At 62.3% G+C, this 12,890-nt stretch overlaps 1 protein-coding gene across 1 annotated transcript in view; it reads left to right on the forward strand.

Annotated features, from left to right (window-relative positions):
- KDM5C (lysine demethylase 5C) overlaps nucleotides 1-12,890 on the forward strand; it is a 42,116-nt gene that overhangs the window by 14,216 nt on the left and 15,010 nt on the right. The window contains 8 exon segments of the mRNA XM_059837396.1: nucleotides 916-1,097; nucleotides 3,046-3,208; nucleotides 3,290-3,409; nucleotides 5,347-5,541; nucleotides 8,876-9,057; nucleotides 11,329-11,453; nucleotides 11,548-11,695; nucleotides 12,579-12,675. Of these exon segments, the coding sequence (XP_059693379.1) occupies nucleotides 916-1,097; nucleotides 3,046-3,208; nucleotides 3,290-3,409; nucleotides 5,347-5,541; nucleotides 8,876-9,057; nucleotides 11,329-11,453; nucleotides 11,548-11,695; nucleotides 12,579-12,675 (1,212 nt within the window).

Raw genomic sequence — 12,890 nt, forward strand, 5'->3', positions numbered from 1 at the left:
CCCTGGGGGGACACTGTCACTTCCCCTGGGGGCACTGCCAGGGACATTGGCACCTCCCCCGGTGGGACACTGTCCCCATCCCTGGAGACACCATCCCCGGGTGTCCCTGTCCCCGGGTGTCCCCATCCCGAGTGCCACCATCCCTGGCTGCCCTCATCCCTGGTGACGCTGTCCCCAGGTGTCCCTGTCCCCGGCTGTCCCCATCCCCAGTGATGTTGTCCCCTCAGTGTCCCTGTCCCTGGGTGTCCCCATCCCCGGTGATGCTGTCCCCTCAGTGTCCCTATCCCTGGTGTCCCTGTCCCCCAGCTGTCCCCATCCCCTGGTGACGCTGTCCCCATCCCCTGGTGACACTGTCCCCCGGGTGTCCCTGTCCTCGTGGCGGGGTGATGCCATGTCCCCATCCCCGGGTGACGCTGTCCCCTCAGTGTCCCTGTCCCCTGGGTGTCCCTGTCCCTGGTTGTCCCCATCCCTGGTGCTACCATCCCCAGTGTCCCTGTCCCCTCAATGTCCCCCTCCCTGGTGCCACCATCCCGGTGTCCCCAGGAGTACGCGGGCAGGGGCTGGTACCTGAACGTGACGCTGTCCCCTGGGTGTCCCTGTCCCCGTGGGGGGGTGATGCCATGTCCCCATCACCTGGTGACCGTGTCCCTGTCCCCGGTGTCCCCAGGAGTACGCGGGCAGCGGCTGGAACCTGAACGTGGCGCTGTCCCCTGGGTGTCCCTGTCCCCGTGGGGGGGTGATGCCATGTCCCCATCACCCGGTGACCGTGTCCCTGTCCCCGGTGTCCCCAGGAGTACGCGGGCAGCGGCTGGAACCTGAACGTGACACTGTCCCCTGGGTGTCCCTGTCCCCGTGGGGGGGTGATGCCATGTCCCCATCACCTGGTGACCGTGTCCCTGTCCCCGGTGTCCCCAGGAGTACGCGGGCAGCGGCTGGAACCTGAACGTGATGCCGGTGCTGCAGCAGTCGGTGCTGTGCCACATCAACGCCGACATCTCGGGCATGAAGGTGCCCTGGCTCTACGTGGGCATGGTGTTCTCGGCCTTCTGCTGGCACATCGAGGACCACTGGAGCTACTCCATCAACTACCTCCACTGGTGGGACACCTGGGGGACACAGCTGGGGGGCCACCTGGGGACAGCTGGGGGGGACGCCTGGGCACAGCTGGGGGGGACATCTGGGGGACACCTGGGCACAGCTGGGGGGGACACCTGGGGACAGCTGGGGGAGACACCTGGGGGCCACATGGGCACAGCTGGGGGCCACTTGGGGACAGCTTGGGGGACACACCTGGGCACAGCTGGGGGGGGACACCTGGGGACAGCTGGGGGGTCCACCTGGGGACAGCTGGGGGGTCCACCTGGGGGCAGCTGGGGGGTCCACCTGGGGGCAGCTGGGGGGCCACCTGGGGGCATCTGGGGGGGACACCTGGGGGCATCTGGGGGGGCCACCTGGGCACAGCTGGGGGAGCCACCTGGGGACATCTGGGGGACCATCTGGGCACAGCTGGGGGGGCCACCTGGGGGCATCTGGGCGGCCACCTGGGGATATCTGGGGGGCCACCTGGGGATATCTGGGGGGGCCACCTGGGGATATCTGGGGGCCAGGGGAGCTATTTGGGGTGTCTGGGGGGGCCAGGGGAGTGTTTTTGGGGTGTTTAGGGGAGGCAGGAGGTGACTTTGGGGTATTTGGGAGACCAGGGGAGTGACTTTGGGGTGTCTGGAGGGCCAGGGGAGCAATTTTGGGGTGTTTGGGGGGCATCTGGGGACCAGAGCGGCAACTTTGGGGTGATTTTGGGTGCCCAGGAGAGCAATTTTGGGGTGTTTGGGGCACTTGGGGAGCGACTTTGGGGTGTTTGGGGGGCCAGGGGAGCGACTTTGGGGGTGTTTGGGGGGCCAGGGGAGCAATTTGGGGGTGTTTGGGGGGCATCCGGGGGACCAGAGGGGTGACTTTGGGGTGTTGGGGGGGCCAGGAGAGTGACCAGGGGCCAGGGGCGAGCCCAAGACGGGATACAGGGTGGGATGAGGAGGTTTTGGGGTGGGATCAGGAGGATTTGGGGTGGGATGAGGAGGATTTGGAGTGCAATCAGGAGGTTTTGGGGTGCGATCAGGAGGTTTTGGGATACCCTATTCCCCAGGGGTGAGCCCAAGACGTGGTACGGGGTGGGATGAGGAGGTTTTTGGGATGGAACAGGGAGGTTTTTGGGGTTGATCAGGATGGGATGAGGAGGTTTTTGGGGTGGGATGAGGAGATTTTTGGGATGGAACCAGGAGGTTTTTGGGGTGTCCCACACCCAGGGGCAAGCCCAAGACGTGGTACAGGGTGGGGTGGGAAGATTTTTGGGGTGGTATGAGAAGGTTTTTGGGATGGAACAAGGAGTTTTTTGGGGTGGGATGAGGAGGTTTTTGGGATGGAACAAGGAGGTTTTTGGGGTGTCCCACGCCCAGGGGCGAGCCCAAGACGTGGTACGGGGTGGGATGAGGAGATTTTGGGGTTGATCAGGATGGGATGAGGTTTTTGGGATGGAACAAGGGGGTTTTTGGGGTGGGATGAGGAGGTTTTTGGGATGGAACAAGGAGTTTTTTGGGGTGTCCCACGCCCAGGGGTGAGCCCAAGACATGGTACAGGGTGGGATGAAGAGGTCTTGGGGTGGATCAGGATGGGATGAGGTGGTTTTTGGGATGGATCAGAATGGGATGAGGAGGTTTTTGGGGTGTCCCACGCCCAGGGGCGAGCCCAAGACGTGGTACGGGGTGGGATGAGGAGGTCTTGGGGTGGATCAGGATGGGATGAGGAGGTTTTTGGGATGGAACAAGGGGGTTTTTGGGGTGGGATCAGGAGGTTTTTGGGATGGAACAAGGAGGTTTTTGGGGTGTCCCACGCCCAGGGGCGAGCCCAAGACGTGATACAGGGTGGGATGAGGAGATTTTGGGGTGGATCAGGATGGGATTAGGAGGTTTTAGGAATGGAACAAGGAGTTTTTTGGGGTGGCATGAGGAGGTTTTTGGGATGGAACAAGGAGGTTTTTGGGGTGTCCACGCCCAGGGGTGAGCCCAAGACGTGGTACGGGGTCCCGTCGTTCGCGGCCGAGCACCTGGAGGAGGTGATGAAGAAGCTGACGCCGGAGCTGTTCGAGAGCCAGCCCGACCTCCTGCACCAGCTCGTCACCCTCATGAACCCCAACACCCTGATGGCCCACGGCGTCCCCGTGAGTTGGGGGTGTCCCCAGCCCCCCCCTGGCCCTGTCACGCCCCGCTGGGGCCGGGTGTGAGCCCACCTGTGTCCCCAGGTGGTCCGGACCAACCAGTGCGCCGGCGAGTTCGTCATCACCTTCCCCCGCGCCTACCACAGCGGCTTCAACCAGGGCTACAACTTTGCAGAGGCTGTCAACTTCTGCACGGCCGACTGGGTGAGCTCTGGGGGCTCCAAAATACCCGGGGGGGGGCAGAAAATATACCTGGGGGGGCAGAGAAATACCTGGGGGAATCAGCAAAAAAAAACGGGGGAGGGCAAAGAATGAAACAGAAATTTACAGGTGGAGAAAAGAAAGAGAAGCTAAAATTCTGGGAGGCACAAAATGGGCTTGGAGGGGCATGGAAAGTATCTAGGGGGGTAGAAAATGTACCTGGGGGGGCAGAGAAATGCCTGGGGGGCAGGAAAATACCGGGGGGAATCAAGAAAAAAACCAGGGGAGCGCAAAGATGGAAATGGTGAAATTTGCAGGTGGAGAAAAAGAAAAAGAGAAGCCAAAATTCTGGGAGGCGCAAAATTTGTTTGCAGAGGCATAAAACATACCTGGGGAGGCATAAAAAATATACCTGGGGGGGCAGAGAAATACCTGGGGGGATCAGTAAAAAAAACTAGGGGAGGGAAGGGAAAACTTTACAGGGAAACAGCGAAATTTGAGGGTAGAGAAAGGAAGAAACAGAAAAGGAGAAGGTAAAATTCTGGGGGGCACAAAATGTGCTTGGAGTGGCACAGAAAGTACCTGAGAGGGCAGAAAATGTACCTGGGGGAGCAGAAAATGTACCTGGAGGGGCAGAAAATGTACCTGGAGGGGCACAGAGTGTCTGTCCCCCGTTTTTGGGGAGCCCCCTGAGCCCCATGCAGCTCCCCACAGGCAGGCAGTGCCCAGGTCAGGGCATGGGGGGGGTTCCCAGCTTTGGGGGTGCCCAGGTCTGTTTAAGGCTGTGTTTAGGGGTCCCCCCAGGTTTTGGGGACCCCCTGACCCCCCCTTTTCCCCTCAGCTCCCCGCAGGCAGGCAGTGTATCCAGCACTGCCCAGTTCAGGGACACACAGGGGTATCTTAGGTTTGGGGGTGCCCAGGTCTGTTTAAGGATTGTTTGGGGGGTCCCCCAGGTTTTGGGGTGCTGAGATCTGTTCAGGGCTGTGTTTAGGGGCCCCCCAGGTTTTGGGGACCCCCCTGACCCCCCCAGTCCCCCTCAGCTCCCCGCAGGCAGGCAGTGCATCCAGCACTGCCCAGTTCAGGACACACAGGGAGGTTCCCAGTTTGGGGGATCAGCACTGGGGGTGCCCAGCCAGTTTCAGGGCTGTGTTTAGGGGTCCCCTCAGGTTTTGGGGACCCCCCTGACCCCCCCAATCCCCCCCAGCTCCCCGCAGGCAGGCAGTGCATCCAGCACTGCCCAGTTCAGGGGCACAGGGGTATCTCAGGTTTGGGGGTGCCCAGCTGAGGTCAGGGGCACAGGGGGGATCCCAGCTTTGGGGGCTCAACCCAGCCGGGTTCAGGGCTGTGTTTAGGGGTCCCCCCAGGTTTTGGGGTGCTGAGATCTGTTCAGGGCTGTGTTTAGGGGCCCCCCAGGTTTTGGGGACCCCCCTGACCCCCCCAGTCCCCCTCAGCTCCCCGCAGGCAGGCAGTGCATCGAGCACTGCCCAGTTGAGGGAGGTTCCCAGTTTGGGGGATCAGCACTGGGCGTGCCCAGCCGGGTTCAGGGCTGTGCTTAGGGGGTCCAGGGGGTCCCCCCAGGTTTTGGGGACCCCCCTGACCCCCCCAATCCCCCCCAGCTCCCCGCAGGCAGGCAGTGCATCGAGCACTACCAAAGCACTGCATTGAGTTCAGGGGTATCCCAGCTTTGGGGGCTCAGCACTGGGGGTGCCCAGCCGGGTTCAGGGCTGTGTTTAGGGGTCCCCCCAGGTTTCGGGGACCCCCCCTGACCCCCCCAATCCCCCCCAGCTCCCCGCAGGCAGGCAGTGCATCGAGCACTGCCCAGTTCAGGGAGGTTCCCAGTTTGGGGGATCAGCACTGGGGGTACCCAGCCGGGTTCAGGGCTGTGTTTAGGGGTCCCCCCAGGTTTTGGGGACCCCCCTGACCGCCCCTATCCCCCCCAGCTCCCTGCAGGCAGGCAGTGCATCGAGCACTACCGCCGCCTGCGCCGTTACTGCGTCTTCTCGCACGAGGAGCTGATCTGCAAGATGGCCGCGAGCCCCGAGAAGCTGGACCTGAACCTGGCGGCCGCCGTGCACAAGGAGATGTTCGTGCTCGTGCAGGAGGAGCGCAAGCTGCGCAAGGCCCTGCTGGAGAAGGTGGGGGCACCCCCGAAAATGGGGGGTGGGGGGCGCCCCGAACGGTAGGGGGAGATGGAGGGGGGTGGTTGTGGCACCTTTGGGGGGTGGTGGACGGGTTGGGGGACACCAGAAGGTCTGGGGAGGGGGTGAGGGTCGTGTTTGTGTCATCCTTACGGGGTGATGGAGGGGTTGGGGCACCCCAAAATCCCTGGGGAGGGGGTGAGGGTGGTGTTTGTGCCATCCTTAGGGGGTGGTGGAGGGGTTGGGGCACCCCAAAATCCCTGGGGAGGGGGTGAGGGTCGTGTTTGTGCCACCCTCAGGGGGTGATGGAGGGGTTGGGGCACCTCAAAATCCCTGGGGAGGGGGTGAGGGTTGTGTTTGTGCCACCCTCGGGGGGGGATGGAGGGGTTGGGGGACACCAGAAGGTCTGGGGAGGGGGTGAGGGTGGTGTTTGTGTCATCCTTAGGGGGTGATGGAGGGGTTGGGGCACCCCAAAATCCCTGGGGAGGGGGTGAGGGTCGTGTTCGTGCCACCCTTATGGGGCACTGGGGCACCCCAAAAGTTCTGGGGAGGGGATGAGGGTGGTGTTTGTGCCACCCTCGGGGGGTGATGGAGGGGTTAGGGTGCCCCAAGAGCTCTGGGGAGGGGGTGAGGGTCGTGTTTGTGCCACCCTTAGCAGGTTATGGGGGATTGAGGCACCCCAAAATCCCTGGGGAGGGGGTGAGGGTCGTGTTTGTGCCACCCTCAGGGGGTGGTGGGAGTCCTGGGCACCCCAAAAGTTCTGGGAGGGGGTGAGAGTTGTGTTTGTGCCACCCTCAGGGGGTTGTAGGGGTCCTGGGGGTGTTGGGGGCACCCCAAAAGCCCTGGGGAGGGGGTGAGGGTTGTTTTGTCACCCTCAGGGGGTGGTGGAGGGGTTGGGGGTGCTGAGATCACCCCAAAATCTCCCCAGGGGGGTCTGATATCCGTTTTTTTATCCCCCCAGGGCATCACGGAGGCAGAGCAGGAATGCAGGGGGAAATCTGACAGAATTTTTATCCCTCTGAGGGGGTCACTTAGGGGTTGGGGGTGCTGAGATCACCCCAAAATCTGCCCGGGGGGGTCTGATGTTGTTTTTTCTGCCCCCCCAGGGCATCACGGAGGCAGAGCAGGAAGGGTTGGAGCTGCAGGGGGAATTTTTATCCCTCTGAGGGGCTCACAGAGGGATTGGGGATGCTGAGAACACCCCAAAATCTCCCCGGGGGGGTCTGATATCCATTTTTCTGCCCTCCCAGGGCATCACGGAGGCAGAGCAGGAATGCAGGGGGAAATCTGACAGAATTTTTATCCCTCTGAGGGGGTCACTTAGGGGTTGGGGGGTGCTGAGAACACCCCAAAACCTCCATGGGGGGGGTCTGATATCCATTTTTTTGCCCCCCAGGGCATCACGGAGGCAGAGCAGGAAGGGTTGGAGCTGCAGGGGGGGATCTGACAGAATTTTTATTCCAGTCAGAGCATCGTGGAGGGGTTGGGGGTGCTGAGATCACCCCAAAATCTCCCCGGGGGGGTCTGATGTCCATTTTTCTGCCCCCCCAGGGCATCACGGAGGCAGAGCAGGAAGGGTTGGAGCTGCAGGAGGGATTTTTATCCCTCTGAGGGGCTCACAGAGGGATTAGGGGTGCTGAGAACACCCCAAAACCTCCATGGGAGGGTCTGATATCCATTTTTCTGCCCTCCCAGGGCATCACGGAGGCAGAGCAGGAATGCAGGGGGAAATCTGACAGAATTTTTATCCCTCTGAGGGGGTCACCTAGGGGTTGGGGGGTGCTGAGAACACCCCAAAACCTCCATGGGGGGGTCTGATGTTGTTTTTTTCTGCCCCCCCAGGGCATCACAGCGGCAGAGCAGGAAGGGGTGGAGCTGCAGGAGGGATTTTTATCCCTCTGAGGGGCTCACAGAGGGATTGGGGGTGCTGAGAACACCCCAAAACCTCCATGGGGGAGTCTGATATCCATTTTTTTGCCCCCCAGGGCATCACAGAGGCAGAGCAGGAAGGGGTGGAGCTGCAGGGGGGGATCTGACAGAATTTTTATTCCAGTCAGAGCATCGTGGAGGGGTTGGGGGTGCTGAGATCACCCCAAAATCTGCCCGGGGGGGGTCTGATGTTGTTTTTTCTGCCCCCCCCAGGGCATCACGGAGGCAGAGCAGGAAGGGTTGGAGCTGCAGGAGGGAATTTTTATCCCTCTGAGGGGCTCACAGATGGATTGGGGGTGCTGAGAACACCCCAAAACCTCCATGGGAGCGTCTGATATCCATTTTTTTATCCCCCCAGGGCATCACGGAGGCAGAGCAGGAATGCAGGGGGAAATCTGACAGAATTTTTATCCCTCTGAGGGGGTCACTTAGGGATTGGGGGTGCTGAGAACACCCCAAAACCTCCATGGGGGGGTCTGATGTTGTTTTTTCTGCCCCCCCAGGGCATCACGGAGGCAGAGCAGGAAGGGGTGGAGCTGCAGGAGGGATTTTTATCCCTCTGAGGGGCTCACAGAGGGATTGGGGGTGCTGAGAACACCCCAAAACCTCCATGGGAGGGTCTGATACCCATTTTTTTGCCCCCCAGGGCATCACAGAGGCAGAGCAGGACGGGTTGGAGCTGCAGGGGGGGATCTGACAGAATTTTTATTCCAGTCAGAGCAACGTGGAGGGATTGGGGGTGCTGAGATCACCCCAAAATCTGCCCGGGGGGGGGTCTGATGTTGTTTTCTCTGCCCCCCCAGGGCATCACGGAGGCAGAGCAGGAAGGGTTGGAGCTGCAGGGGGAATTTTTATCCCTCTGAGGGGCTCACAGAGGGATTGGGGGTGCTGAGAACACCCCAAAACCTCCATGGGAGGGTCTGATGTCCATTTTTTTATCCCCCCAGGGCATCACGGAGGCAGAGCAGGAATGCAGGGGGAAATCTGACAGAATTTTTATCCCTCTGAGGGGGTCACAGATGGATTGGGGGTGCTGAGAACACCCCAAAACCTCCATGGGGGGGTCTGATATCCATTTTTTTATCCCCCAGGGCATCACGGAGGCAGAGCAGGAAGGGTTGGAGCTGCAGGGGGGGATCTGACAGAATTTTTATCCCTCTGAGGGGGTCACTTAGGGGTTGGGGGTGCTGAGATCACCCCAAAATCTCCCCGGGGGGGTCTGATGTTGTTTTTTCTGCCCCCCCGGGGCATCACGGAGGCAGAGCAGGAAGGGGTGGAGCTGCAGGGGGGGATCTGACAGAATTTTTATTCCAGTCAGAGCAACGTGGAGGGATTGGGGGTGCTGAGATCACCCCAAAATCTGCCCGGGGGGTGTCTGATGTCCATTTTTCTGCCCCCCCAGGGCATCACGGAGGCAGAGCGCGAGGCCTTCGAGCTGCTGCCCGATGACGAGAGGCAGTGTGACAAGTGCAAGACCACGTGTTTCCTGTCAGCCCTGGCCTGCTACGACTGCCCCCAGGGCCTCGTCTGCCTCTACCACATGGACGACCTCTGCAAGTGCCCCCGCAGCAAGCAGTACCTCAGGTGGGGGGGCTTGGGGGGTTTGGGGGCTGGGGGAGGGGGTTGGGGGGGTGGGGGAGGGGTTTGGGAGTGTTGAATGGGGTTTGGGGGGTGGGAGAGGGGGTTGGGTGGGTGGGAGAGGGGGTTGGGTGGCGTTTGGGTGGGGTTTGGGGGGGTTTGAATGGGTTTTGAGGGGTGGGAGAGGGGTTTGGGGGGGTTTGAGTGGGTTTTGGGGGGTTTGAATGGGGTTTGTGGGGGTTTAAAGGGGGTATGGGGGGGGTTGAGGGGGTTTGAGTGGGGTTTGGGGGGGTTTAAAGAGGGTTTGGGGGGGTTTGAAGGGGTTTGGGGGGGTTTGAGTGGAGTTTGGGGGGGTTTAAAGGGGTTATGGGGGGATTTAAAGGGGGTTTGGGGGGGTTGAATGGGGTTTAGGGGGGTTTGAGTGGGGTTTGGGGAGGTTTGAGAGGGGTTTGGGGGGGTTTGAAGGGGGTTTGCGGGGGTTGAATGGGGTTTGGGGGGGTTGTGGGGGTTTAAAGGGGGTTTGGGGGGGTTTAAAGGGGGTTTGGGGGGTTTGAATGGGTTTTGGGGGATTTGAATGGGTTTGGGGGGGCTTGGAGAGGGGGTTGGGGGACTGGGAGAGGGTTTTGGGGGGTTTGAATGGGGTTTGGGGGGTGGGAGAGGGGGTTGGGGATCTGGGAGAGGAATTTGGGGGGCTGGAAGAAGGGATTGGGGTCTGGGAAAGGGGTTTGGGGGGGCTGGTGTGCCCTATAATGGGATGTGGGGATGTTTTAGGGGGTTGGAGGTCCCAGTGGGCACCTGGAGTGGGTCTGGGGGATGGTTTTGGGGGGGGCTGGGGGCCTGGATGTGCCTTTGGTGGGGACCTGGGGGTGGTTCTGGGGGGCTGGGGGACATGGGGGTGGTTGGTGGGGGTCTGTAAGGTTTGGGGGGGGGCTGGGGGCCTGGATGTGCCCTTGGTGGGGACATGGAGGTGGTCTTTGGGGGTCTGTAAGATTTGGGGGGGTGCGTTTTGGGGCCCTTGATGTGACCCTGGGGACACAGATGGGGCTGAGCTGTGGGTCCTGCTGTGACCCTGGCTGTGAAGATCTCGGGGTGTCCATGGGGTGGGGTGGGGGGACAGCCCCTGAGCTCAGTCTGGGGGTCCTGTTTGTACCTTTTGGGGTGCTCCTGGTGACCCCCATGCCCCCCAGGTACCGCTACACCCTGGACGAGCTGCCGGCCATGGGACTTGGGGGTGGTTTTGGGGGGCTGGGGGACCTGGGGGTGGTTTTTGGGGGTCTGTAAGGTTTGGGGGGGGGGCTGGGGACCTAGATGTGCCCTTGGTGGGGACCTGGGGGTGGTCTTTGGGGGTCTGTAAGATTTGGGGGGTGCGTTTTGGGGCCCTTGATGTGACCCTGGGGACACAGATGGGGCTGAGCTGTGGGTCCTGCTGTGACCCTGGCTGTGAAAATCTTGGGGTGTCCATGGGGTGGGGTGGGGGGACAGCCCCTGAGCTCAGTCTGGGGGTCCTGTTTGTACCTTTTGGGGTGCTCCTGGTGACCCCCATGCCCCCCAGGTACCGCTACACCCTGGACGAGCTGCCGGCCATGTGACCTGGGGGTGGTTTTTGGGGTCTGGGGGACCTGGGGGTGGTTTGTGGGGGTCTGTAAGGTTTGGGGGGGGGGCTGGGGACCTGGATGTGCCCTTGGTGGGGACATGGGGGTGGTTTGTGGGGGTCTGTAAGGTTTGGGGGGTGCGTTTTGGGGCCCTTGATGTGACCTTGGGGACACAGATGGGGCTGAGCTGTGGGTCCTGCTGTGACCCTGGCTGTGAAGATCTCGGGGTGTCTGTGGGGTGGGGGGACAGCCCCTGAGCTCAGTCTGGGGGTCCTGTTTGTACCTTTTGGGGTGCTCCTGGTGACCCCCAGTGCCCCCCAGGTACCGCTCCACCCTGGACGAGCTGCCGGCCATGGGACCTGGGGGTGGTTTTGGGGGTCTGGGGGACCTGGGGGTGGTTTCTGGGGGTCTGTAAGGTTTGGGGGGGGGCTGGGGGCCTGGATGTGCCCTTGGTGGGGACCTGGGGGTGGTCTTTGGGGGTCTGTAAGATTTGGGGGGTGCGTTTTGGGGCCCTTGATGTGACCTTGGGGACACAGATGGGGCTGAGCTGTGGGTCCTGCTGTGACCCTGGCTGTGAAGATCTCGGGGTGTCCATGGGGTGGGGTGGGGGGACAGCCCCTGAGCTCAGTCTGGGGGTCCTGTTTGTACCTTTTGGGGTGCTCCTGGTGACCCCCATGCCCCCCAGGTACCGCTACACCCTGGACGAGCTGCCGGCCATGCTGCACAAGCTCAAGGTGCGCGCCGAGTCCTTCGACACCTGGGCCAACAAGGTGCGCATCGCCCTCGAGGTGGAGGACGGCCGCAAGCGCAGTGAGTGGGGGTCCCGGGGGGGCTTTTGGGGGGCTCCCCGGGGGGGTTTGGGGGTTCAGAGCCCAGCCCTGACCCCCCGGCTGTGCCCGGCCAGCGCTGGAGGAGCTGCGGGCGCTGGAGTCGGAGGCGCGGGAGCGCAAGTTCCCCGAGAACGAGCTGCTGCACCGCCTCAAGGGCTGCCTGGGCCAGGCCGAGCGCTGCGTCTCCGAGGCCCTGGGGCTCATCAGCTCCCAGGAGACCGGGTGAGTGTCCCCAGCTGTCCCCTCGGTGTCCCCGCGGCGTCACCAGCAGGGCGGCGTCACCGTCACGGAGCCTGAGCCTCAGCGGGCTCGGTGTGCTGGCCCTGGTGGGGTTGTGTGTGTGCCTGTGATGTCCCCTGTGTCACTGTGCTGTCACCTGTGTCCCTGTCCTGGACACTGCTGTGTCACTGTCCTGGACACCTCCATGTCCCTGTGCTGTCCCTATGGACACTGGACACCTTCATGTCCCTATTCCATCCCTGTCCCAGCAGTGTCCCTGTCCCAGCAGTGTCCCTGTCCCCGCAGGGTCCCCAGAGTGTCCCTGTCCCCTCAGGGTCCCCACAGTGTCCCCAGAGTGTCGCTGTCCTTGCAGGGTCCCCACAGTGTCCCCACAGTGTCCCTGTCCCAGCAGTGTCCCTGTCCCTGCAGGGACCCCAGAGTGTCCTTGTCCCCCGAGTGTCCCCACAGCGTCACTGTCCCCATAGTGTCCCCGTAGTGTCCCCACAGTGTTCCAAGAGTGTCCCCACAGTGTCGCTGTCCCCACAGTGTCCCTGCAGTGTCGCTGTCCCCTCCCTGTCCCCACAGTGTCCCCACAGTGTCGCTGTCCCCTCCCTGTCCTCACAGTGTCCCCAGAGTGTCGCTGTCCCCTCCCTGTCCCCGCAGTGTCCCCACAGTGTCGCTGTCCCCTCCCTGTCCCCACAGTGTCCCCAGAGTGTCCCTGTCCCCTCCCTGTCCCCACAGTGTCCCCACAGTGTCGCTGTCCCCTCCCTGTCCCCACAGTGTCCCCAGAGTGTCCCTGTCCCCTCCCTGTCCCCACAGTGTCCCCAGAGTGTCGCTGTCCCCTCCCTGTCCCCACAGTGTCCCCAGAGTGTCGCTGTCCCCGCAGGGTCCCCGCGCCGGCGCTGACGCTGGAGGAGCTGCGGGCGTTCCTGGAGCAGATGAACCAACTGCCCTGCGTGATGCACCAGATCGGGGACGTGCAGGTGACACGGGGTCACACGGGGTCACCTGGTGTCACACGGGGTCACACTGCGTGATGCACCAGATCGGGGACGTGCAGGTGACATGGGGTCACACGGGGTCACACGGGGTCACACTGCATGATGCACCAGATCGGGGACGTGCAGGTGACACGGGGTCACACGGGGTCACACGGGGTCACCTGGTGTCACACGGGGTCACACTGCGTGATGCACCA

The sequence above is a fragment of the Haemorhous mexicanus genome, assembly GCF_027477595.1.
Source record: "Haemorhous mexicanus isolate bHaeMex1 chromosome 35 unlocalized genomic scaffold, bHaeMex1.pri SUPER_35_unloc_1, whole genome shotgun sequence".
Taxonomy (NCBI): Eukaryota; Metazoa; Chordata; class Aves; order Passeriformes; family Fringillidae; genus Haemorhous; species Haemorhous mexicanus.